At 44.4% G+C, this 24,889-nt stretch overlaps 1 protein-coding gene across 2 annotated transcripts in view; it reads right to left on the reverse strand.

The window, feature by feature from the left end:
- Window positions 1–5,538: 5,538 nt before the first annotated feature.
- The window catches only part of CACNG4 (calcium voltage-gated channel auxiliary subunit gamma 4), a 288,522-nt gene continuing 269,171 nt past the window's right edge, over window positions 5,539–24,889 (reverse strand). Inside the window, exons 3-4 of one of the 2 annotated variants that reach the window (XM_063963628.1) lie at window positions 13,290–13,430; window positions 5,539–6,568 (exon numbers count right to left, since the gene is read on the reverse strand). In XM_063963628.1, coding sequence (XP_063819698.1) covers window positions 6,030–6,568; window positions 13,290–13,430 — 680 coding nt within the window. In that variant the 3' untranslated portion in view covers window positions 5,539–6,029. The remainder of the gene's footprint in view (window positions 6,569–13,289; window positions 13,431–24,889) is intronic. The other variant, XM_063963629.1, reaches the window with a different exon arrangement.

The raw sequence follows: 24,889 nt of genomic DNA on the forward strand, positions 1-24,889 counted from the left end.
TCTGCATGCACCATCGTTAAGAACAGTCTATCAAGAACGTCACATAAAGCAATATTATGGTGGCCCAAAAACACAACTATAAACATTATAACAGCGTTTTCTCTATCCTTATAGATATCTTTCACGTGTGATCTGGTAAATAATAGGTTTCACACAATTAAATACTCAACACACTTGGCTGGTATAGTTTATATGCTCCATACTATTTCCCTGTTTTTGCCCAAATTTTCAAAAGCGAAGCATGTAAAAGAAGGTGATTTAAAATACTTAAAATATAAGAAAATAAACCGTTTTACAAAGAAGACTGGCATTTTTAATTCCCCGCTCCCTTCTTTATTTACATGAACATTTTTTTAGACGATATTGGGAAACCGTACTGCAATCTTAACTGCGTGATTAATATAATTCACAAATTCCTTATGAGGTTTAAGATAGTAAGTTGTTCTGACTGAATGCTTATACTGTATGTTAAAGCCACCTGGCTCTGGTAATATGGCTGACTTACCTTAGTGACCAGCTTCTGCCACACTTTTACTTAATGCTTGTTGCCAGGGACAGGAAGGCATAACACAACTGCCTACAGTGCAGCAGGCAAACACCATAGACTAAAAAACCTATAACATTTCTATAATCATAAGAACCTTGTAAATTATTTCAACTTGATTAATTTACAGAGAGTATGAATGGTTTAAACAGTGGTACGGATTTGAGAGACTAGCCTTCATTCTATTATTTACTGATAATTCACCTGGAACTGTGCTGCATTTGACACTGTTGACCTTTCCTCATTCCAATGCTACATTTTTCAGCTCTACAGGACACTCTCATATCTTTTTCCTTCTTATCAAACTGCTCCGGCACTGTTAATTTCTGAGGATGCAGCTGCTCTCTGCTTCATCTAAGAAGTGGAGTGCCACAAGGGAGGGCCGTAATTAGGGCTGTGTGGCTGGCAACACCGCACAGAGCGCAGGATGCCCTGGGGGCGAATTTGGTAGCTACAATCTCCGTTTGCCAGGTGCCCGCTGAAATGTTGTTACTAGCGGTTCACCTGGCAGATCTTTTTCTGTTCTCTGTACTCTCATAGGGGTCTGTTCATGAAGCAGTGAAAAGTGTAGAGAAGTGAGCCAGTGGAGAAGTTGCCCATGGCAACCAATCACCATTGGAGTAACGTTTATAATTTGCATACTATACAATTGTACGGAGCAGCTGATCATGGGCAAATTCTCCACAGGCTCACTTATCCAACCTTTTCACTGCTTCATGAATAGACCCGATAATGTCACTCCCATAGTGCTAACATTGAGAAGCTGTTGGGTGGCGAACCCAGCAGGCAGCAGACAAGTGTCAGTAACAAGGTTGGCAGCTAGTATGTGCTTTGTAAATGGGCTTACAGAGATAGCATAAAACAGCAAATACAGAGCAGGTAGAATCTGCCATGGATAGGGGAGGGGGTGAGAGTGAGGGGAAGGTGGGTGGAACATTAGAATTCAACCATCAAATTAGAGAACAAAAAAACCCGATCAATTGCACTGCCGCTGCTATGGTGCTACAAGTTTCTCAACACTCTGGAAGAAATTGTAAGGGAGGGCCTGCTGGGTTGTATCACATCAACAGGTTTCTCTCTGTGCTCTAGCCAGGCTGCTGTGCCTCTATAGAGGTCATATATCTCCTGGTTTGCGGAAGGAGTTTGTGGCTTTCAGTAAACAAGGTAAAGTGACATTTGCAATATACTTTATGTGTAAGGGTTATTTACTAATATATAAAAAGAAATGGTAGAAACTCGTTCACTGTCCGAGTAGCAGCTGTGCAGCTGTCACAGGGTAGTCAGCCCCCAAGCCTAAACAAGAGAAATATATAGTGTATAGTGTAGACAGTGCAAGAAAGTATGAAAGAATATAAATAATGATAAAGGTATTGGACAGCTTCATTATATAAAAACACATTTATTACAATAAAACATACAAATCTTTAAATGAGGACAAAATAGTGACATCTATAAAAATTATCAGTAATATCAAAACATGACAGGGGTGGGGAAGGGGGCAATGCTGTTTTTCCTTGATAATACCCAAATCAATCCTCTCTGGATCTCTCGCTATCTGTGTGGCCCACATTACTGGTTGTCTTTCTGCCATTCTTCATGGATATCCTCTCTCCATCTGAAACGCGATACTGTATTAAAAAATATAGCTAATATTCCCACCAGTCAACAGAAGATGCCTACCTGGTACATAGCTACAGACAACAGGAAAGTAAACCCTACCCCTCAAGCTCACTACAGTACCTGCAGTAGGTGTCATTCGTGACTTAGAACTATCCTTTGTTTTCCATATCCAGAATGCATACATATATAATGCCATATATATGCCAGACACCTCAAAATCTCCTACACAGTGTACATAGGTGCCAAGAGAGGAGGGAGAGCGGGTACTAGTTGCCTGGCCCATGCTTGTTGAAGTGGCCTGGGTCCGCCGCCGTCCCCCACTACCTTTTTTCCCTGTCAGTGGCAGCAGCCTTTCTCCTGCTGTACTGCAGTGGTTCCAGGGAGGCCTCGGAGCAGCAGCAGTCTCCTCTGCCTGAGGCTGGAGACCGATCGAACTGATCCACCCCACCACCACCACCACCACCCTGGATCTGCCACTGGCTGTGGAACGCATGTCGTCCCCTTTGCAGTATTAACCAATGCCACTTGTTACATTGGTTGCCAAATGCAATATAAAATACTTCTACTAACATACAAAGCCATTGAGAAAACTGCACATACATATATCTCTCCAGGTGTCTGCCCCACTCAGCCACACATATTGCTTTTTTCCCATTTCTGATCACCCATTGTTAGTTACTCTCTTGTACAATAAGACTTTCCTTTTGCCTCCAAACTTTCAAGCACAGTTAGCAAAGTGGTTAGCATTCCTGCAGCACAACATTGAGGTAATGAGTTATATTCCAGGCCAAGGCACTATCTGTGGGGAGTTTGTATATGTTTGACATATTTTCATGGTTTTCCTCCAGGTGCTCCAGTTTCCTACCATACTTTTGCCAAAAACATACTGGCAAAATATTAATCCTAGAGAGTATGTGTGTTTACGATGTGAACAGGAATATAGATTGCAAACTCCACTGGGGCAAGGACTGATGTGAATGACTGACATTATTCTCTAGAAAGAGCTGCCTACTATGTGGGAGGTACATAAGGAATTGTTACTATATAATAAATACATTTCCTGAAAACTCACCTATTCATACTGGCTTAATTTCCAAGTAATCTTTTTAACCTTATTATCATTACACAATTTACATCAAACTACAAAAACTTTCTGACCTCATTTGCTGGATCACATATCCCACTAAGCACTTTTTCCCATTGCTTACCCGTATGCCATAAGTGGCACTTAAACCTATGTGCTAAATCGACCCCATATAGATTATGGGGGTAATTCCAAGTTGATCGCAGCAGGATTTTTGTTAGCAATTGGGCAAAACCATGTGCACTGCAGGGGAGGCAGATATAACATGTGCAGAGAGAGTTAGATTTGGGTGTGGTGTGTTCAATCTGCAATCTAAATTGCAGTGTAAAAATAAAGCAGACAGTATTTACCCTGCACAGAAACAAAATAACCCACCCAAATCTAACTCTCTCTGCACATGTTATATTTGCCTCCCCTGCAGTGCACATGGTTTTGCCCAACTGCTAAAAAATGTCCTGCTGCGATCAACTTGGAATTACCCCCTATAAGCGAGTGGACAGGGCCCTCTCACTGCTTTGTTTGCTAATAACCAGTCTCATTTTATTACTGTACCAAATTGTAACTGCTACGTAGTATGATGAGACTATATAAATAGATGTTAATAATAATGATAATAATTTGGGTGAGTAATTAGAGTGGTCTTCAGTATGCCGACTGTCGGGATCCCGGCGCACAGTATACCGCCGCCGGAATCCCGACAGCCGACATACCGACACTTTTTCTCCCTCGTGGGAGTCCACGACCCCCCTGGAGGGAGAAGCGCCACCGTCCCCGCAGCGTGGCGAGCACAGCGAGCCTGCTAGGGGCTTATTTGCGCTCGCCACGCTGTCGGTATGTCAGCGGTCGGGCTCCCGGCGCCGGTGTGCTGGTCGCCGGGAGCCCGGCCGTCGGCATACCATACTACACCCGAGTAATTATAATAGTGTTATTTTGCTCCCAGTTTAGCTCCAGATATGGCTTTCGAACAATCAATTGTTATGAGAAAGTGGCATACAAAAATAACCAATAGCTTTTTACTTGGACTATTTCAACAGCATTTTTTTAATGTACTCCTCTTTTGACAATATGGGCTACCTGGGGCAAATCTCCAACACAATGTTCTACACAACAAAAATAGTTATCCACAAATGACCTGAATAAAAAAATTACATTAACGCTAATGAATATAGATTTAAAAGTGATAGGGTGGTAATAAACTACTAAACTATATTATAGGCGGGATGTAATAGGGTCCGAGTTTGCTGGAGGTGCGGGATGCCGGCCGACCTCGGATGTTTTTTTAAAGTGACAATCATTTCCCAGGCAAAACCATGCCTTGTAAATAACTGGCGCTTCAAAAAAAAAAAAACATTCGATTTTGGCCTTCATCCCGCATCTCCGGCAAACTCGGACTAGGTTACATCCTGCCTATAATCTTTTTTTTTTATTTCAAATACGACAAAAAAAACAATCATTCAGACACCTCTTTAATATCATTTTTGGACATTCTAAGCAAAGAAATAATCAGAAAAGTAATTCTTAATTTTTAAATTTACCTTATTACTGTTTTGAAGCAAATCTATTCTTAGCACTTGTGTCTTTATATAATGATAGATTTTATCAAACACTTCGGTTTTCTTCTGCATTAACATTAAATATTGTTGTTGTTTTTTTGCCTATAGTGTGTGATTTTATCCCACAATGGAATGTACTTATAATTGATTATATAACAGTCATATTAATTCAAACAGTCAGGTTAGTTTATGAAGCACACGGGGGGGAGGGGGGGGGGTTATTCAATTGTTTGAAAAGTCAGTTGGGAGTCTGTTTTTTCTTATCTAATAGACAGCAAAAAACAGACTCCCAACCGACTTTTCAAACACTTGAATCTCCCCCAGAAAAACAGACTTCTAACCAGCAGTATGGACAGAGCACCCACATTAATCCTGGCAGAGGATCCAGTGGCTGAGTTGTAGAATTTATAGGACAAATGTCAACGTATGGGGAATGGCTGCTGTGTACATTTGCTGCCTCTGACAACTGAGATATTCACATACTAATCTGGTCAGTCCCTTAGCACACAACACCAATGTATCCTGATTTTCTGTACTTCTATACTTCATGAAGGAGATATTTTGAGTCTGATTATAGACAACCTATCTATGTATTAACACCAAAAACTTCAAGAATAATATATCTTGGACTTTTTCAAGTAAACATGTCTTAACACAGAAACTGTAATACATAGTTCTCCATTTTACCTCTAATACCGTGTAGCATTAGGCTTCTACAGCCACAGTAATCCTTACACTTTTGGGCTTTTAATAAAGTAATTTAATAATTGGCATTAAAAATACAACATGGCTTATTTGGCAAAACAAGAGACTCCACTACTTGTTTCCACAATGTAATATTACTGGGAGGAATGATCAGAACTCTACCATCCCTTCCTAAAACTAGAATGTTCCCATTCATTCTAGAATTAAGAATTCAAAAGTGCATTGCTTTACACTAGATACAGTAGGGAGAATTCAACATTAAACAGTCTATCAAAGAGTAGAGAAAGGAGACATACTTCCTCCATGGTTAGACTTCTTATTTCTTCTCTATATACAGCATAATGTAGAAAACGGTGTCCCCATTGCCGTAATCCTTTCCATCACTATGCTGATCAAAGCCCTTTTACATAATCTTAACATTAATGTATGTTTTGTGGCACTATTGTGGTCAATCTTCCATTAAGGTCCACTCACTGCTCTTCTTCTCTGTGTATAACATCCCTAAGAGAGAAAGAAGTCTTTATCAAACAGGGGTCGTCCTTCGGTTAACCATGCTGATATTAAGACCTTCCTTCAGTTCTTTCTGAAAACAGTTGTGGACTTGCATGAAACTGGCATCTTGGTCTGGATTAAAACTGGCAGCTGTTGTAATTTTCAAAGGTTCCCTGGAAAGAGTGTACATAGAAATTTCTCCCATGGGAATGGCACTGGCATACTTTATGCCAGCTGGAGATATTTCCCGGGATGGAGAAGCCTCTGTGGACCGAGAGCTGGACCTTGACCGTCTTCTTCGGTACCTGTAGCTAGGCATTCTGGCATATGGTGAAGAAGATGGCGTCTTAATGAATTCCCTCTTTGACTTAAACCTCAACTCTTTGTTCCTTTCAATATAAATATTTACAGCCAGCACTCCTATAGTCTCTGCCACAATGAAAGACAGTGCCCCAAAATAGAATGACCAACCATAGTTGTACTGGTTTTTCTTATCCTCGTCTTTTTTATCGCTGGGGTCTCCGGCATTGCTAGATATGTACACAATAATTCCAATGATGTTACTGAGCCCTAGGAAAGGAAACAAGATCTGATTTGAAAACAGCTAAGCATCTATCCAACTCACAATCATTTCAAAATGAGCAAACTAGATGGAACGACGACCTATATTTTTGTGTTCTGTATTTTTACATAGGATATTATCTAAAAATCCCATACTGTATTTAAATTACATTATTTAAAGTAAAGCTAAAGCCAAATAATAAATACATCAATTGTGGGCATGTTGCTGACAGTACCTATGTCTAAAGACGCAGAACCACTCACACAGTACGCCATAGTCAGACACAGAAACTGCACCTTCCATAGGGCCCTCTAAAGATGCAACTAGATAGATTTGGACTACCGCAAGATACTGCGGGCATCTTAGTTCTGTAGAAATCGGCTGCAGCACTAACATAAAGACACAAAAGTGGATGCAGCAAAGAAGCGCCCACATCTGCAGGGACTAGAATCAGGCCCAATCGGTGGCTTTGGAATACAAGACCTAAGTATGTAATCAAGAAATGTGTGACATCATAAATGTTGCAGTGTGTGCTTTTGAGCAGCAGTGTTGATTCTTTATTTTTAAGCATCAACACATTATTACTTCTCTTGTTCTACATGTACAAAAGAATTTCCACAAGAGGTCACATCAAAAAAGGGAAAAGGGCAACCTCAATGATCACCAATGATACCAAGCCTGTGATGAAGTTGAGTTTGACAATACTGGAATGATTGACATCAGTGATTATAATTAATGACATAGTAACGTTACTGAAAACGGCACAGTTGATTAAAAACAAAGATACATTAAATTAAAATGGGTGACATCATTGTTCATCACACTGGAGTTAATTGAATTAATCACTAAAGCCATGATAATGATGATATGGGTGACTAACATATTATAAAACATTAATTATTACACCACTGAACTCTCAGATCACTTATCTGTGGATGACATCATGATTGAAATTGCTGATGACTTCTCTGTGGATAACATCACTAATTTAAAGTCACAAGTAATATCTCCGTAATGTAATTGTTTACATAGTGACATATACAGTATATGTCTTATTTACAAAAGAATATTTGGTGAGTTCAACGAATTATCAGCTAAGATGGCAGTACCTGCGGAGATGTACAACATTTGCTCAGTTTGGTGACCTGGCCAGATTGTCAGTGTCCTTCTTTGAGTTGACACTTTTGCACCCACAATAAGATCACTAAGAGTTATGGGCTCATTTATCAATGAGTGATGAATTTCACTGTGAGTGATAAATTGCACCAGCCAATCAGCTCCTAACTGTTATTTAACAAACACAGGCCCAGATTTATTAAGCCTTGGAGAGAGATAAATAGCACGGTGATAAAGTACCAACCAATCGGCTCCTAACTGTCATTTCAAACACATCCTGTAACATGGACGTTAGGAGCTGATTGGCTGGTACTTAATCACTGTGCTATTTATCACTTTCTAAGGCTTGATAAATGGGGGCCACAGTCTGTAACATGGCAGTTAGGAGCTGATTGGCTGGTACAATTTATCACTTACAGTGAAATTTATCACTCATTGATAAATGAGCCCATTATTTTCATTAAAAAAAATGATTTTGCACCAGCTCTGGAAATGACAACAACTCCTACTTGTAATTTTATTGATATCATTTTTAAAAAATTTGACCAACTAGCGAAAAACTAGCGAATTAAAATACACACACATGCTACATGTGACTATTTACACACACATGCTACATGTGACTATTTACACACACACATGCTACATGTGACTATAAAACTGATTCTGATTAGTCCTGATGTCCTATCATTCTCATGATTAAAATAAGACATCAAACAAACCAAACAGAGCATTTATTTTGGGGAGAATAACAGAAGTATAAATAAATGAAAGCAGTGGTGGAAATCTGTACATTTTTAGGTAAATATGCAAAACTAGGCATCTACTGATTTTCTTGAAGCAGTTGCAAAGACATGGAAGTGGACAAGCACTTATACAGAAACAGAAGCAGTACTGTATGGTTCCACTTTTCTTTTTTTATGAGGGGTGAGATAGGGGGGGTATATTAATTGGCCTTATTTGCTTTGCCATTAGTAAAATCATCCAGCATCATGTCCCTAATTATGTCATATTGATGTCATCAGTGATTTTAACTAAATATGCAATACTATTGTTATGTCAACATAATACTGTACATGCTGTGATGCTATTTCAAGCAATCTTTTATTATGATGTCATGAGTGATATTTACACATGATGTCAGTAGGCATCTTATGGTGCCCATACACTTGTGCGATGCCCCGCGACATCGCGGGGCATCGCACCGGCAGTTCAGATGAAATCGCACCTGAACTGCCAAAGTGATTACCACGCAATCATGCGATAGATCGCATGGTAATCACGTGATGGGCACGTCACCGCCGAGTGGGATCGGCCTCCATCCGCTCCCGGCGGGTGCCCATCGTGCATCGCAGTGCGATATATAGCATGTGTTTTTAAAAACACATGCGATCGCACTGCGATTCGATAAATATTAAGTGCAGCACATACTATCTTGAGACACGCACCACGTCGAAAGGTACCTAAAATGTGCATACAATCCTTCGATTTGTCTCACAGATGCGGTCGAAATCGAAAGTTAGCACCGATTATCTCACAAGTGTATGGGCACCATTACACAGTTGTGTCACATGTGACTATACCACAAACACTGTGATGCCATTACTATTGTCACCCATGGTAATACATGGGTCTATTTACTAAGCCTTGGGAGAGATAATATGGACAGAGATAAAGAACCAACTGTCATTTTTCAAGCAGTCTGTAACATGGCAGTTTTTAGCTGATTAACTGGTACTCTGTCCACTTCATCTCTCTCCACGTCTTAGTACATAGATCCCATAATGTGTTTTCCATTGTGGATCAGTGATGTCACCACTGATGATGTTGTCATCATTATTATAAAGTCATCAGTGATCTCATTAATTGGCATGGCATCCATAGTGAGGGCGTAATGATCATCACTGTGATGTTACTCAACTTTAGTCTATAGTTAGCACCTTAGCACCACAATATCATTGATGTCATCCATTTTATTCTTTACCCAGTGTGATTCAGCTGTATCAGCCAGTGTTGTTACCAACTGTGACCATTCTGATGTCAATTATGTAACTAAGCTTTGTGATCAATTTTGTGGCCTCACAACTATAATAATGTTGACCACTGTGAGTTCATCAATAATAATTTCATTAGTGACGCTATGCCATTTGCATTCATTTGTGATGCTGTTGATAATGATGTAGGTCAGTGGGATCGCCATCACCGTAGATGAAACAAAACTGGGTGAATGTATTATTGTTGTTGACTGTAAGGCACACAGCGCTCCACAGCATCAGATAATGGGGAAAGCAAGGGATACAGTACATAAGGTAGACAAAATAATGGAGCCATAAAAAGCAAGGGCAGGGGGCAGGGGGCTTGGTCATGACAGAGTGTACAATCTAATGGCTATTGCAAACACTAGAATTAGTAATATTCTTGTTGACATTACAATAATGATATCATGGGTATCATCGTCCTATGACATCACTAAACAACATAGTTTGACATAACAGTTTTTATATCACAATATAGTGGATACTAACTTGTGACTTTTCATCACATATGATATCAAAATGTATGACATAATAAGGGCTGATAACAATAATGATTTTGGAGTTACACCACTAGTGGCATCACTATACGTGACATCAAAAGTAAAACCATGATGATGATGTCATTATAGAGGCCATCCACGACTTCAGGATGAGTGACAATATTGATCACATCACAAAGATTATGCAATAAAGATAAATGACATTGCAGTAATGATTGTGACACCACATTTAGTTAAATCAATTATGGTATCATTGATTCACAGTTAATAACGACAAAATAAAAAACAAACAAAATCACTGATGGCATCAATAGTATGATGTTATAACAATGAGTGATATTACTCGATGAATTAACTAACAGATCAGTGGTGTGTCTGCGCAGACTAATAGGAAGCGTGCACTTGGGGGTACAGTCTGAAAAATAGAAGGGGGGGTATAACCCTAGGCATTGGTATGATTTCTGGTAGCTGGCCATTCCCCTGGGACCAGCCACCTTGTTATACAGTGCATCCAGAAAGTATTCACAGCGCTTCACTTTTTCCACATTTTGTTATGTTCTTTCTGAGGCAACTCAGGAAATTCAACAGCCCGCAGAAGCTGCTGCTCATCTTCTACACATCGATTGTAGAATCGGTCCTACTGTATGTTCCTCGATCACAGTCTGGTATGGAGCTGTGAATGAGAGTGACAGACGGAGGCTGCAAAGGGTGGTGAGGACAGCTGAAAAGATAGTTTGGGCTGACCTCCCTCCCGTCCAGGAATTATATCAGTTAAGGGTCAGGAAGTGAGCAGAGAAAATCATGGCAGATATGCAGCACCCAGGTCACAAACTATTTGAACCACTTCCATCAGGCAGACGCTACAGGTCCATTCCCGTAAAGTCGACCAGATCCATTAAAAGCTTCTTCCCACTAGCTGTCCACCAGCTAAACAATATGCAATGTTCAGTATGAACTCATACATGTAATAGTTGTAATATATGCTACGTTTTTCCCCCTTCTTATGCTATGTATTCCCCCTTCATGGTGCTGCTTGGCGATGCATTGTACCGCAAAAAAATCCTAGTGTACAAGAGTACACCTGCCCAATAAACCTGATTCTGATTCTGATGTTACAGCCTTATTCCAACTGGAATAAATTCATTTTTTTCCCTCCAAATTCTACACACGATACCCCATAATGACAATGTGAAAAAAGTGTTTGAGATTTTTGCAAATGTATTAAAAATAAAAAACTAAGAAATCACATGTACATAAATATTCACAGCCTATGTTCAGTACTTTGTTGATGCACCTTTGGCAGCAATTACAGCCTCAGGGCTTTTTGAATATGATGCCACAAGCTTGGCACACCTATCTTTGGGCAGTTTCGCCCATTTCTCTTTGCAGCACCTCTCAAGCTACATCAGGTTGGATGGGAAGCGTCGGTGCACAGCCATTTTCAGATCTCTCCAGAGATGTTCAATCAGGTTCAAGTCTGGGCTCTGGCTTGGCCACTCAAAGGACATTCAGAGTTGTCCTGAAGCCACTCCTTTGATATCTTGGCTGTGTGCTTAGGGTCGTTGTCCTGCTGAAAGATGAACTGTCGCCCCAGTCTGAGGTCAAGAGCGCTCTGGAGCAGGTTTTCATCCAGGATGCCTCTGTACAAGGCTGCATTCCTCTTTCCCTCTATCCTGACTAGTCTCCCAGTTCCTGCCTGAAAAACATCCCCACAGCATGATGCTGCCACCACCATGCTTCACTGTAGGGATGGTATTGGCCTGGTGATGAGCGGTGCCTGGTTTCCTCCAAACATGCCGCCTGGTATTCACACCAAAGACTTCAATCTTTGTCTCATCAGACCAGAGAATTTTGTTTCTCATGGTCTGAGAGTCCTTCATGTGCATTTTGGCAAACCCCAGGTGGACTGCCATGTGCTTTTTACTTAGGAGTGGCTTCCACCTGGCCACTCTACCATACAGGCTTGATTGGTGGATTGCTGCAGAGATGGTTGTCCTTCTGGAAGGTTCTCCTCTCTCCACAGAGGAATGCTGTAGCTCTGACAGAGTGACCATCGGGTTCTTGCTCACCTCCCTGACTAGGGCCCTTCTCCCCCGATCACTCAGTTTAGACGGCTGGCCAGCTCTAGGAAGAGTCCTGATGGTTCCGAACTTCTTCCATTTACATATGATGGAGGCCACTGTGCTCATTGGGACCTTCAAAGCAGCAGATATTTTTCTGTACACTTCCCCAGATTTGTGCCTCGAGACAATCCTCTCTCGGAGGTCTACAGACAATTGTGCTCAAACATGCACTGTTAATCCCGGTAGGAAGGCTCTCTATGTAATACGGAAGGAGGTGTGGGCTAGCAATTGAATGGTAAGCTGAGGGTGGGGGCTAATCATTTGATTTCTAATATTAAGTGGGGCAATAGGACTATTAATAATGCTTTAGGGCCTAAGTCAGTGATGGCTAACCTTGACACTCCAGCTGTTGTACTAAGTACTATTCATTGAATGTGTAAGTGGATGTGGGGAAAATGGGTCTTTTAATGAAATGTAAATACTATTAATTTAATATGGGGGCTCGTTAGTATTGTCTATTTAATACATGTGAATATTATTAACATAAAGATGGGGCTGTTTTAAGAAAAAATAAGTCTATTAAATGTGAATTCTAGTAATTTCATTCTGAGGCTAATTGCAGAGGTCACATTATTAAATGTGGATGCTACTGATTTAATATTGGGAGGTATGTCCCACTTCATATTACTCTGCTTGTGAAAGGGAAGCTACAGTAGGTGTACAAAGTGTATATGGAAGGGATGAGAAGAAGGTGTTGGAGAGTGGCATAGGTCAGTCTAATGTGATAGCTACATTATGCAGCTCGTATGCTGGCCATGCCCACTGTGGCAGCGTGGTGTGGAAACTCCTCTCTCAAAGTCCTGTTTATCCTTCTGTATAGTGTGTACAATTCTCAGTAATTATTTTGACACATAAGGGGTTATCACAATAACACACAATGCATCAGTATTTCACACTACAAGATAAATGTTTTATATTGGATTATCAGTAGAAGTTTAATATGGTTAAACTTACCAGCTGCTACAAAGAGAATTCCAGCACTGAGTATAATGTTATTCCTTCTGTTATAAATCCGTCCTGCCCCGACGCAAAGCCCTCCTAGTAACAGCAAGATTGTGCTGAGGATCGGAAACACACTGGAGGCACGGACAATGCCTGGGGACAACACAACTCAGACATTAGTGGACAGACCTGCAGCGTCTGATTACTCTCACGCTAGAGATATTGAAAACAGATTTCCAATTAATGATCTAAGGATAGAATGCATTCCCTGTGCTCATCCTTTGCATTGTAATTTGTATTTTTTCCTGTAAAGCATTAAGTTGAACATCTTCAGAATTGTTATTACTTCATGATTCCCTCAATAAAATATATATGTCAATTTGTTGCAAAGTTACCTTCCATCCCATTATTTTGTAAGCGCTCAGGAGCTGGGAGTTGCCTCCTCCTGTCTTTTTGTCCACTCCCGCCTCATTCACCTGTGCATATATGCCTGTTGCATGTTCTCTGCTACTTATGTTTGTTCTGTATGTTGTCTATTTACACTTGGCTTATTATGCTTTATTTCTTGCCATTTAAGCTCCTTGATCCCATGGCATGTTCTTCACATTGCTAGTTGGACCTCAACATTTTAAGTACTGTACTCCCCACTTAGAATTGGTGCATTATAAATAAATAAAGAAATAAATAATAATAATAATAATAATAATAATAATAATAATAATTATTATTATTATTATTATTATTAAGAAGAAGAAGAAGAAGAGGAAGAACAAGAAGAAGAAACAATGAAGATTCTAGAGAGATCAGATTCTCTCTGCAGAATAATTTCGCTAACATGTTTTGCTGTTAAAAAAAATAAATGAGTGAACATAAAAACTAATTAGAAGTGGTGCATATGTTCCCTCGGCATATTCAATATGCTTCTATGCCCCAACAGTTCAATCCCCATCGTCTTATTTAAAGGCCTCTAAAAATTATTCCTTCCAGATCCAGGCAAGTAAGACTTGTGAAGTGCAATGTTTTGTTTCAAAATGTTTGATGTCACGGGCCAGTGACATTAGCTGCATAATAAGACTGTTAAGCTCTAAGAAAGCAATGCTGGGTAATTGCTAGACCTGTCCTACAAAAGATAACAGAGTGACTGACAGGTGCATCCAGTGGAATTTGTATTCAGTGACTCCAGGGTTACAATACCAGGCTATCATAAAACATTATCTTCAATCCATAAAAACTGCCTTGAACAACTAAGGTGTGAAATACACAGTGGGGCTGACCGAACTGAATACTAAACAGAAAAGTGAAACAGAAAGTAAGCTCATTGGAGCAGAATATCCAGGCTTTATTTGTAATATATGCTTTATATTAAGCACAGACAGCACACTAAAGTGAATAATGCATGTGGTCTCTCAGTACAACACTTTTTTTTTCCTCTTAAGTGTCTAGTACGTAGGGAAGAAGATCTGCTGATCTTGCAGTAGCAGTCCGAATCCTCAGTCTAGCAGAAGCCATAACCCTTTGCCAGTCCTGACATTCAACTCACTAACAAAACCACTATATAGACTTTTTAAGCAGTCCCTAGATCTCAGCCTTCAGTGTGGTGTTTCGGTTCCAGGTACCCTGATTGGGAGTCCTTATATTCCAGGACTGGATCCTGCTTTCCCCAGCTAAGGCTGAACTGCCCTTGCATAAGTGCTGCCCATCTCGTGTGTCAGAGCTCCTACTTGGAATTGCTACATGCTATCTGAAAAAGGGGTGTGGATCATTAGATCGACAGTGTCTAGGTCGACAAAGTTTAGGTCGACCACTATAGGTCGACAGTCACTAGGTCGAAAGGGTTTGAAGTTCAACAGGGTTTCTAGGTCGACATGTTCTAGGTCGACAGGTCAAAAGGTCGCAATGAGTTTTTCATGTTTTTTTGGTGTTGTTTTCTCTGTACAGTGACCGGGAAGCCCAATTAGTGCACCGTGTCCCCTCGCATGACTTGCTTTGCTCGCCATGCTTCGGGCAAGGTGCCTCGTTCTGCTACCGCTGGGCTCGGCACAAGTTACTATTCCCAATCGTAGTCCGCGTGGATCGTTAAGTATGAAAAAGTTCAAAAAAAAGAAAAAAAAAAGTGAAAAACTCATGTCGACCTTTTGACATGTCGACCTAGAAACCCTGTCGACATTCAACCCCTGTCGACCTAGTGACTGTCGACCTATAGTGGTCGACCTAAACATTGTCGACCTAGACACTGTCGATCTTCAGACCGGATCCCCTGAAGAAGTGAGGCTCATACTGTTAGGGTCTCCTGCCCTGTGCTGCCACGTCGTCATGGCAACCGGGAGACAAGTGCTAGCGGAGTAACCTGAGCGCAGCTGATACTCCGGTTCGGGTCTTTTGCTGTGCAGTGGTTACAGGCTCTGTGCACGGCAGGGGATCCGGTGCTGGTTTTTGTGCCCACAGTCTGTGAGGTCTGAGTGGGGCGTGGACAGCACCTGCTTTATAAGGCCTCTTCTCAGGTTAAGCAGATGCTGCTGAATCTTTGTTGGTTAGTCAGTTCCTGAAAGTTAGCCAGTACTGTGTAGCTTTGTATTTGTTGTTGCTTACTGCAAATAGGCCTGGGGATTTGGTACTACACTCTGCCAATCCAGACCTAGCAGTAAGACTGGAGTCAGTCGTTTAGCTTGCTGGGGTTCTTTTACTACTCTGTGAACTTAGCAAGTTTGCGGCTGTATTCTAAGACTTGCCTGCCTAAATCCTGTCTCACTGTGCAAGGTGTCAGGTGTCAGTTTAGTGGCAGTAAGTTGAACCTGTGCACTGCAAGTGAGAATTAGGATTGTGGAGACTCTCCTTGTGTCTATCATTCCATCTCTGACCAAGGAGTTTACTGCCACACCCGTTGGTAACCCTTTAGGGTTTTGCTGTTGCCCTTAGCAACAGCATTTCGGGTTCTCTACGTATTAAAACACAACATCTTGCTTTTCCCATCTGAGCATTACTAATACTAGGGAGACACCCAGTTCCTTAGCCTCTGGGCTTCTCTGTTCACTTTGTGTGTATTTTGTTACCCTATCACCTTCTGTGTCTGTCTGTGAGTTCATTTGCTTTGCATACCTATCCGTTCAGACACCAGTACATTCCTGCAGGCACTGGTGTGCATAACAGTTCTGACACCAGTACATTCCTGCAGGCACTGGTGTGCATAACAGTTCAAACACCAGTACATTCCTGCAGGCACTGGAGTGCATAACAGTTCTGACACCAGTACATTCCTGCAGGCACTGGTGTACATAACACATACATTGGATTTACCTGACTAGAGCCTGGGATCAGTAGATCCTGAATGCTTCCCTAGAGCCTTATTGCTTCTTAGTTCAAAAGGCTCTGGACACTTTTTCGGATGCCTACCCAGGACACAATCCAATTCTTGTAATGGTACAAGTGTGTTGTTTGCTAATTTGCCAATTAGTATTTTGCTAAATGTTCTTGTAAGTTTAGTGTGTGTATAATTGCTACACTGCCACCCTAGTAGAGAAAGTTATGTATATTCTCTAGATTGTAATCCTGCGAGCAAGGCCTTCTTATCTCTTTGTTGTGTAATACCAAATAATGGTGTATTGCCAGCAGAGCCGACCCTAGGCATAGGTAAACTAGGCAATTGCCTAGAGCTTCTGGTATGCCTAGGGGCACAAGCAGCTTGTGCTGATTAAAATGATATGCGGCACGCCTATATTCTGTGAGTAGCATTTCGTATGCAGATACAGCCACAGTCGCACACTGTATATAGGCATGCTGCATATAATTTTAATCAGCAGAAGCTGCTTGTGCATCCTAGCGACATAGCAATGCAAATAAGATGCATTTTCATAAAAAAATAGGTACCTGACGTTAGCAGAGCTGCCAGTTGACTCACGCCAGGAACTATATGTCTCATTATGTGTATAAGGACATTAATAATGTGTGGCATATGTGTAAGGGGCACTATGTGTGTCATTACGTGTACAAGGGCACTAATAATGTGTGGCATATGTGTAAGGGAAATTATGTGTATAAAGGCATTAATAAGGTTGGCATAATGTGTAAGGTGCATTATGTTTATAAGGACATTAATAATGTGTGTCATATGTGTAAGGGGCATTACTGTGTGGTATTATGTGTATAAATGCATTACCTATATGTGGCATTATGTGTATAAGGTGCTCTACTGTGTGGCGTAACGTATAGAAAGGGCACTACTGTGTGGTATAATGTGAATAAAGAGCAATATGGTGTGGTGTAATGAGAATAAAGAGCAATGTGGTATGGTGTAATGTGCATAAGGAGCAATTCAGTATGATGTTATGTGAATGAGGGGCACTACTGTGAGGAGTAATGTATATAAGGTAAAGTGGTACTACTGTGTGATGTAATGTGAATAAGGGACACTATCGCATGATAAATTGTGATTAAAGTTGCACTACTGTGAGGCATAATTTGAATTGGGGGTACTATTGTGTGGCCATGCCCCTTGCCAGCAAAAACACATACCTTTTTGGGCTGTGCGCCGAATGTGCACACTGTTCTTATTTAAATTACAGGGGGTAGGAAAACAAAAAAAAGGACTGCTATGGGTGGGGGGTGATGGTGCTGGGAAAGAGGTGCAAGGTCAGAGGCGGAACTAGCGGTGGTGTTAGGGGGCACCAGCCAAAATCTTGCCTAGGGCATCATATTGGTTAGGGCCGGCTCTGAATACCAGTCACATTTGCTCCAAAATATACAGCTGTGCTGAATATGCTGTTGCTGTATAAACAAAACGATTGCTATACTTAATGGCTCTCCCTGAATGTCTGGGAGATTCTTAAGGGGGGTAAGGGGGGTACACACGGAGAGATCCGTGCTCAAAACCTAAGCAGTCTCACTAGATTGCTTAGAAGTTAAGGGGGGTACTGATAGGAGAGATGTGTGCTGAGTGATCTTAACACTGACCGCTCAGCACACATCTCTCCCCCCGCTCAGCACAGCGCGATGTGTGCTGAGCGAGGGGACGGACAGATGGCCGCTCACTTCACACAACGGTGAAGTGAGTGACCCGCTAGATTGAGCCTGCATGCAGGCTCAATCTAGCACCAGCAATAGCAATGCGCGGGGCCGCGCATCGCTATTGCTGGGGGTCATACACACGGCAGATCCGTGCTTAAAATTTTAGCAATCTGGTCAGATTGCTTAGATTTGCTTAGATTTTAAACACGGATCTCTCCACGTGTACCCCCCTTTAAGCACGGATCTCAGCGATAGCGATGCGCGGCACGTCGCTATCGCCGGTGCTAGATTGAGCCTGCATGCAGTCTCAATCTAGCAGGTCGCTCACTTCAGTGCTGTTTGAAATGAGCGACCACTCAGCACACATCTCTCCCCTTGCTCAGCACTCAGCGCGGGGTCGCGCATCGCTATCGCTGAGGGTCATACACACGAGAGATCCGTGCTTAACGTCTAAGCAATCTAGTGAGATTGCTTAGATTTTAAGCACGGATCTCTCTGTGTGTACCCCCTGTAAAGTAAAGGGTGATCTTCCGGATACCCAAGAGAGCCTGGTAATCTCCATTAGAAGCAATGTATGCAGCTCTGTGTGATGATGTCATCTGCATTATCACACTGGTATAGGAGGAGTGTTATGACACAAAGTATACATAGTAACATATTAACATAGTATTTGAGGTTGAATAGAGGCAAATTGCCCATCGTGTTCAACCTGTATTAAGTTGTGATGATTCTACATACTTGCTAAATAATGTTTTATGACTAGATAGCTACTATAACTCATGTTACCCCCGGATTAACCACGTTGATATTTTAAGTATTATAACCTTGGATAGCTTTTTCATTCAGAAATGTATCAAATCCTTTTTTAAATCCAATTACAGAGTCCGCCATTACCACCTTCCCTGGCAGGGAATTCCACATCCTGATTGCCCTAACAGTGAAGAACCCTTTCCTCCGTTGCGTTCGGAACTTTCTCTCCTCCAGTCGCAGCGAGTGCCCACGTGTCCTAAACTGTGTTCTTTTAATAAATAATTCCTTTGATAACTCTGTGATGTCCCTTTACATATTTGAAGATATTAATATCTCCTCTTAGGTGCCTCTTTTCTAGTGTATACAAATTCAGCCTAGTGAGTCTTTCCTTATAGTCCAGTCCTTCTAGGCCTTTAATGAATTTAGTAGCTCGCCTTTGAACACTCTCGAGTTCACTGATGTCTTTTTTTATGCAATGGTGCCCAAAACTGAACACAATATTCCAGGTGCGGACGTACCAATGTCTTATACAGCGGCAGGATTACATCCGAGTCCCTTGTCTCAATTCCCCTTTTTATGCACGCTAGCACCTTACTTGCCTTCTTTACTGCGTTTTGACATTGTATACGGTTATTAAGCCTATTATCAATGAATACCACCAAATCTTTTTCCAACTCTGTTTCCCCTAGGCGTTCCCCATTTAATATGTAGGATGCGAGTTTGTTTTTAGTCCCAAAATGCATAACCTTGCATTTGTCTGTATTGAACCTCATTTTCCATTTAGACACCCAGAGTTCAAGTTTAGATAGATCATTCTGCAAGGACTCCACATCATTCTGCAAGGACTTCCAGCATTGCAAGTGAGAGGATCAGGGCAGGGGGCGAGGTGGTAAAGTCACAGAGAGGGCATTACTGCTTCTCAGATGTTACATTGTCACAACCCGGGAACTAGATTATCCCCTATCTCACTTCTTTGTACTCTGATCACTCTGTCAATATGTGTGCACCAGTGACTGGTGTGTAGGGCAGCCATTTACAACTGATCTGCTATGTATTGCCTCAATTGCCTGGGTAACTGGGACAATGCAGTCTCAGTGGTGACGGTGAGGCAGAGCCTCAAAAGCAGGTATGCTACCAAGTCCTGCACATCCCAGACTTCACAGAATTCCCTAAGGATCACCTAGAGGGGAACTCTGTAAATTTGGCAACTATGATATTAATAATCAGTAAAATAATAATCAGTGAAAACACTCATGGTTCAGCATATTTTATAAGAAATGATTTCTTCCTGCTTAGTTTCAAGTCCCCAAATGAAGTGCAAACACTAAAAGATGTAGATTGCTGAAGCTATTGATTTCGGAGACCCAGATTTGCTATTTTGAGCTGTTGTTTTAGGTAGTGTCTTGTATTGTCTGTTATCATAATGGATGTTTGCTGTTGTGCAAGAACACAGTCCAATAATGGGGAAAAAGGAATGGTTCTGGGATTTTTCATATATATGCAATTCCTAGAAAAAAAACACATTGTAGGTCATACTTGCCGACATTCTGGCTGCTCTCTGCGGGAGAGAGCAGCCAGGTCGGCTCAGCAAGGGGGCAGGGGAGGGCTGTGACGTGGGGAGGAGGTGGACCGGAGGCGGGACGGGGTGGAGCAGGGGCGGGACGGGGGCGGAGTTTCGGTGGCACATCCTTTAAGCCACGCCCCCCGCTCTGTAATGCCGCGATCCCCGGCATTACACTGCAGGGGGTGTGGCTATGATGACGCGATTCAGCAAGAATCGCGTCATCAACTGCCCGGACCGCCCACTTTACACACTAAGTGGGCGGACGGGCAGGGGGACCCCTGATTCCGGGAGACTTGCCTGCTCTTCCGGGGGGTCGGGAGGGTCACCCGACTTTCGGGAGCCTCCCGGCCATTCCGGGAGAGTAGGCAAGTATGTTGTAGGTAGATGTAATATCATTAGTAATTTAAATAAATAAATAAATTCATTGTTTTAATTATTTTGCTAGATATTTTCTAAATGTTTTCTATTTTTGTACTGGTAACTTTGGTTATGTGTCTCTGAATTTCAAATCTGTAGCTCCTGAAAGTGTTGTGCACGTTGAGACAGCCCCACATCCTGACACACCTTCAATTTCATTATCTCTCCGCAATGCTTTCCTTCAAACACCTACTGTTACTTGAAATCAGCTGTCTGACTTCTCCATTTCAGCCTCCAGCACTGCAGACTAAGGGGGTTATTCAGAGTTGGTTGCAGATTTAGCAATCTTAGCAAAATCTGCGACCACTAAAATCACATGCTGGGGGCCGCTTAGCACAGTGCAAGGCCACCCAGCATGTGTGGCACTGCTCTGCGATGCGATTGCAATTCAATTGCGATTGCATAGCAAAAACCTCAAATAGAGGTTGACCCCTGCCTACACAGCATGGCTGGGTAGGCAGGGGCACCACCGCCATGTTTCCCATCGCAGGAAATGCAGGCGTTATCATCGGGCTGCCCCGAAAACAGCCATGACATGCATGCATCTCCTGCTCTCCTCCCCCCCAATGCCGGTCCCCCCCGGACGCCTATCGCTTGTCACTCACTAAGCGTTTGCATCCTTCCAGATGAGCAGATGACTGAAAATCACCCATTTGCGATTTCAGTCACTAGGCGCCGATGCCTGTTGCTGTTGCGATGCGCCGGCGCAATGCGGTACATACGCATGCGCAGTAAGGACCTGATCGCCTACTGTGCGAAAACGCACAGCAGTGATCAGGTCTGAATGACCCCCAGGATCTCTCTTTGCACAAAATGAGAATTTTGAGATAAGCACTTGGCGGAGATAATGCAATCACACAGAACTATTCTGACCTGTGGGAGCAATTGTTCTGTCATGGGTGTGTGTAACGTGAGTTCAACACTATTCTGTGTCGTGCATACAGAGAAAAGAAGCATGTTTCTGACGGACCTCTAGCACCTAACATGGAAGTGATATAAGTGCAGATATTAATGATGACACTGCAGACGGAATAACAGTTGCTGGAGCTTGAAGCTGCATGGAGCCTCACATTAGCACTACAGGAACCTTCCTACCATTCACCCTAACAGTGCTATTTAGTCCACATGGAAGTGTTTATATCATACTTACCTACTTTCTGGCAGCTCTCTTCGGGAGAGAGCTGCCAGGACGGCTCAATGGAGGGGCTGGGCTGGAAAATGACGAGGGGAGGGGGCGGGAAGGAGGCGGAACGGGGCATGGCGGAGGAGGGGCAGAGGCGGAACGAGGACGGGGTTACAGAGTTACACCGTTAAACCACGCCCCCCGCTCTGTAATGTCGCTATAACCGGCATTTTACAGCAGCGAGTGTGACTATGATGACGCAATTCAACAAGAATCGCGTCATCTACTGTCTGGACCGCCCACTTTACTCTCAAAGTGGGCAGCCGGGCAAGGGGTAACTTAAAAACCGGGAGACTTGTCTGCTCTTCCGTGGGGCCGGGAGGGTTACCGATTTTCGGGAGCCTCCCGACCATTTCGGGAGAGTAGGCAAGTAAGACTGCGTAGGGAATATAATATGACCATAGCAGCATAAACGCACCGTCTGGGCTTGCGGAGCGCCGCTCAGTGCATCACTTTGGCTTGGAAGGGGTTAAGGTTTTTGTAGTGGGAGGAACGTAGATGGAGGGACCGGGAGGCTATTGGCTGGATTGTGGATAGGGGCTGTACTGCCATGGATATAGGTTGCTAACATACTGCTTCCTGCCTCTTTCAGTTTCTTCACGTGAGGCTGCAAGTATTACCCATTCTATTTCAGTAATTCATAGTTTCAATTCCTTTCTCTTTCTGCCACTTCTACTTTCCTATTCCTACTTCTGCATTCACTCTCCTATTCCTAACTTTTATTCCTTACTGTGCCTCTCCTCTCCCCTGTGTCTTATTCTGTGCTGCTAACCCCTCAGCCCCCCTCCCTTGTGTTATGGCGGCCCGTTCCGGTCCTACCCGCAGCGCTGGCCTCCCCGCCCGGCTTTTGACTCCTCTGATGTCCTGCCGGGCCGGGGTAGCCCTGCTGCGGCTGCTGTACGGGAGACAAGGGCCGTGCGCGGCCGGGCTCGGCCGCCTGCCCGCGCTCCCCCCCGTTCACGCTCTCTGTCTCCGTCCCCGCTGCGGTCAGCGGCGGTGGACGGAGCGCCGGGGAGCCGGGGGCGTCTTAAGCGGCCTGCCAGGGACGGTGTTCTGCCGTCCCTGGCCCCGCCGCGTGGTGCAGCGGATGGCCGCATGGGTCACGTGGGGCGGGGACGGAGCTCCCGCCCTGCGGCCCGGCGGCTCTCCCCAGTCCCCAGTCTTGGACAAGGTGTTCTTCCTCCTGGGTCTCACAGTGGGCGGGTGGGGAGTCGCGCGGCTGCCGGACGCAGGCAGTCCGGCCAGCGCGCGCGTGCCACAGACCAGCCACGCAGCAGGGGGGCCCAGATGAGGCCTACCCCCTCTGTGCAAATACCCCCCTTGCCTTTATCAGTCCGGTCAGCGCCGTCCCGCGTCGGGGTGGGGCGTCGCCCCCGCTCCGCGGCGGCGGAGGGGCCGTTGCCAGTTACGGATAGTGCGGGGCCTGTCGTGCGGGGGCGTGCCGCGCCCGCCCGCGGTGGGGCGGCCCGCCCGACCTCACCTGCCGTGGTTGGGCCCAGGGCACCGGTCCCTTCCAGGGCGCCTCCCTTGTCGAGTAGTTCTGCCGCCGCCCGTGGCCGCGCGGCTCCTGCCGGACACCGGCCGGGGTCTCGCCTGCCGGTCACTCACCCCACTAGGGGGCGGCATGCGCAGGTGGCTCACGAACCAGCACCCCCTCCCGGCGTCCAGTCGTCTCCTGCCGACGCTTCTGCGGTCAGCTCTCTGTCCGATGTCGCGCTGCCCCCTTCTAGTGGTGATGACTCTCTGACTTCTCCTCCTGTGGCCGACGCTCGGGTTGGTAGACAGTCGAGACGTCGGCGGTCTACCCGTGGTTTAGCGCAGCAAGGCGGTTGTGCCGTGATTCCCGACAGTGAGGGATCCTCCGGGGCCTTGCTCCCGACGGGAGGTTTGCGTACCTCACGTCGGGCGCGTGACTCGCTTAGCGGGTCCGTTCTTACTTCGCCTGCCACTGCGGCTGCACCCTTGGTGGACGCCACCGTCTTGTCCGCCATTTGTGCCGCTGTTGTGTCGGCAGTGGCTCCCTTGTTATCCTCCGTACCCGGGGGACTGGGGCGGCCCACTGCTTCTTTGGCGGATAGCATTGCGCAATCCCTTATTCCACTTCTGTCCTCTGGCGCGACTATCCCCCCTCCTGCCCCGCTCCCGGCGGCTGCGGGTCCGGTGGTGGAGCACGGGAACAATGTCTCTTTTGTCTCCCCAGCCACGGACGTCGGGTCGGCAATGGAGTCAGTCGGTGTATCCACGAGTCGTTCGGTGGCCGGTGGGACGGACGGTGTTCCCTCTCGTGCAGGTGAGTCTTCCTCGGACCCCGACTGGTCCAAGGGGAGCGCGGTGACACCCCGTAGCGGCTTGGGTTCGGGTACTCGCTCCAGCTCCTCTAGCGTAGGCAGCAGTGCGGGTAGGATTTCCGGCAAGCGCAGCAGGCGCAGGCGTCGGGGCACAGATTCCTCCCTTGCCTCCACGTCCTCGGAGGGTCTGTCCTCCTCAGATGGTGGCTTGCACAGGGTGAAGCGTCGCAGACGACGCGAGCGTCGGTATTCCACCTCATCCGCTTCCCAAGTATCGGTGGAATCGGACACCGTGCACTGCGCCAATACGGCTGTGCAACGTGGACTCAGGCCCAGTCCCGGGACCGTATCCGTAAGGGCCAATATGTGAATATTTTTGCTCTTACCAGCGACGATCGTAAAGCCTTGC

Source organism: Pseudophryne corroboree, chromosome 3, assembly GCF_028390025.1.
Source record: "Pseudophryne corroboree isolate aPseCor3 chromosome 3, aPseCor3.hap2, whole genome shotgun sequence".
Taxonomy (NCBI): domain Eukaryota; kingdom Metazoa; phylum Chordata; class Amphibia; order Anura; family Myobatrachidae; genus Pseudophryne; species Pseudophryne corroboree.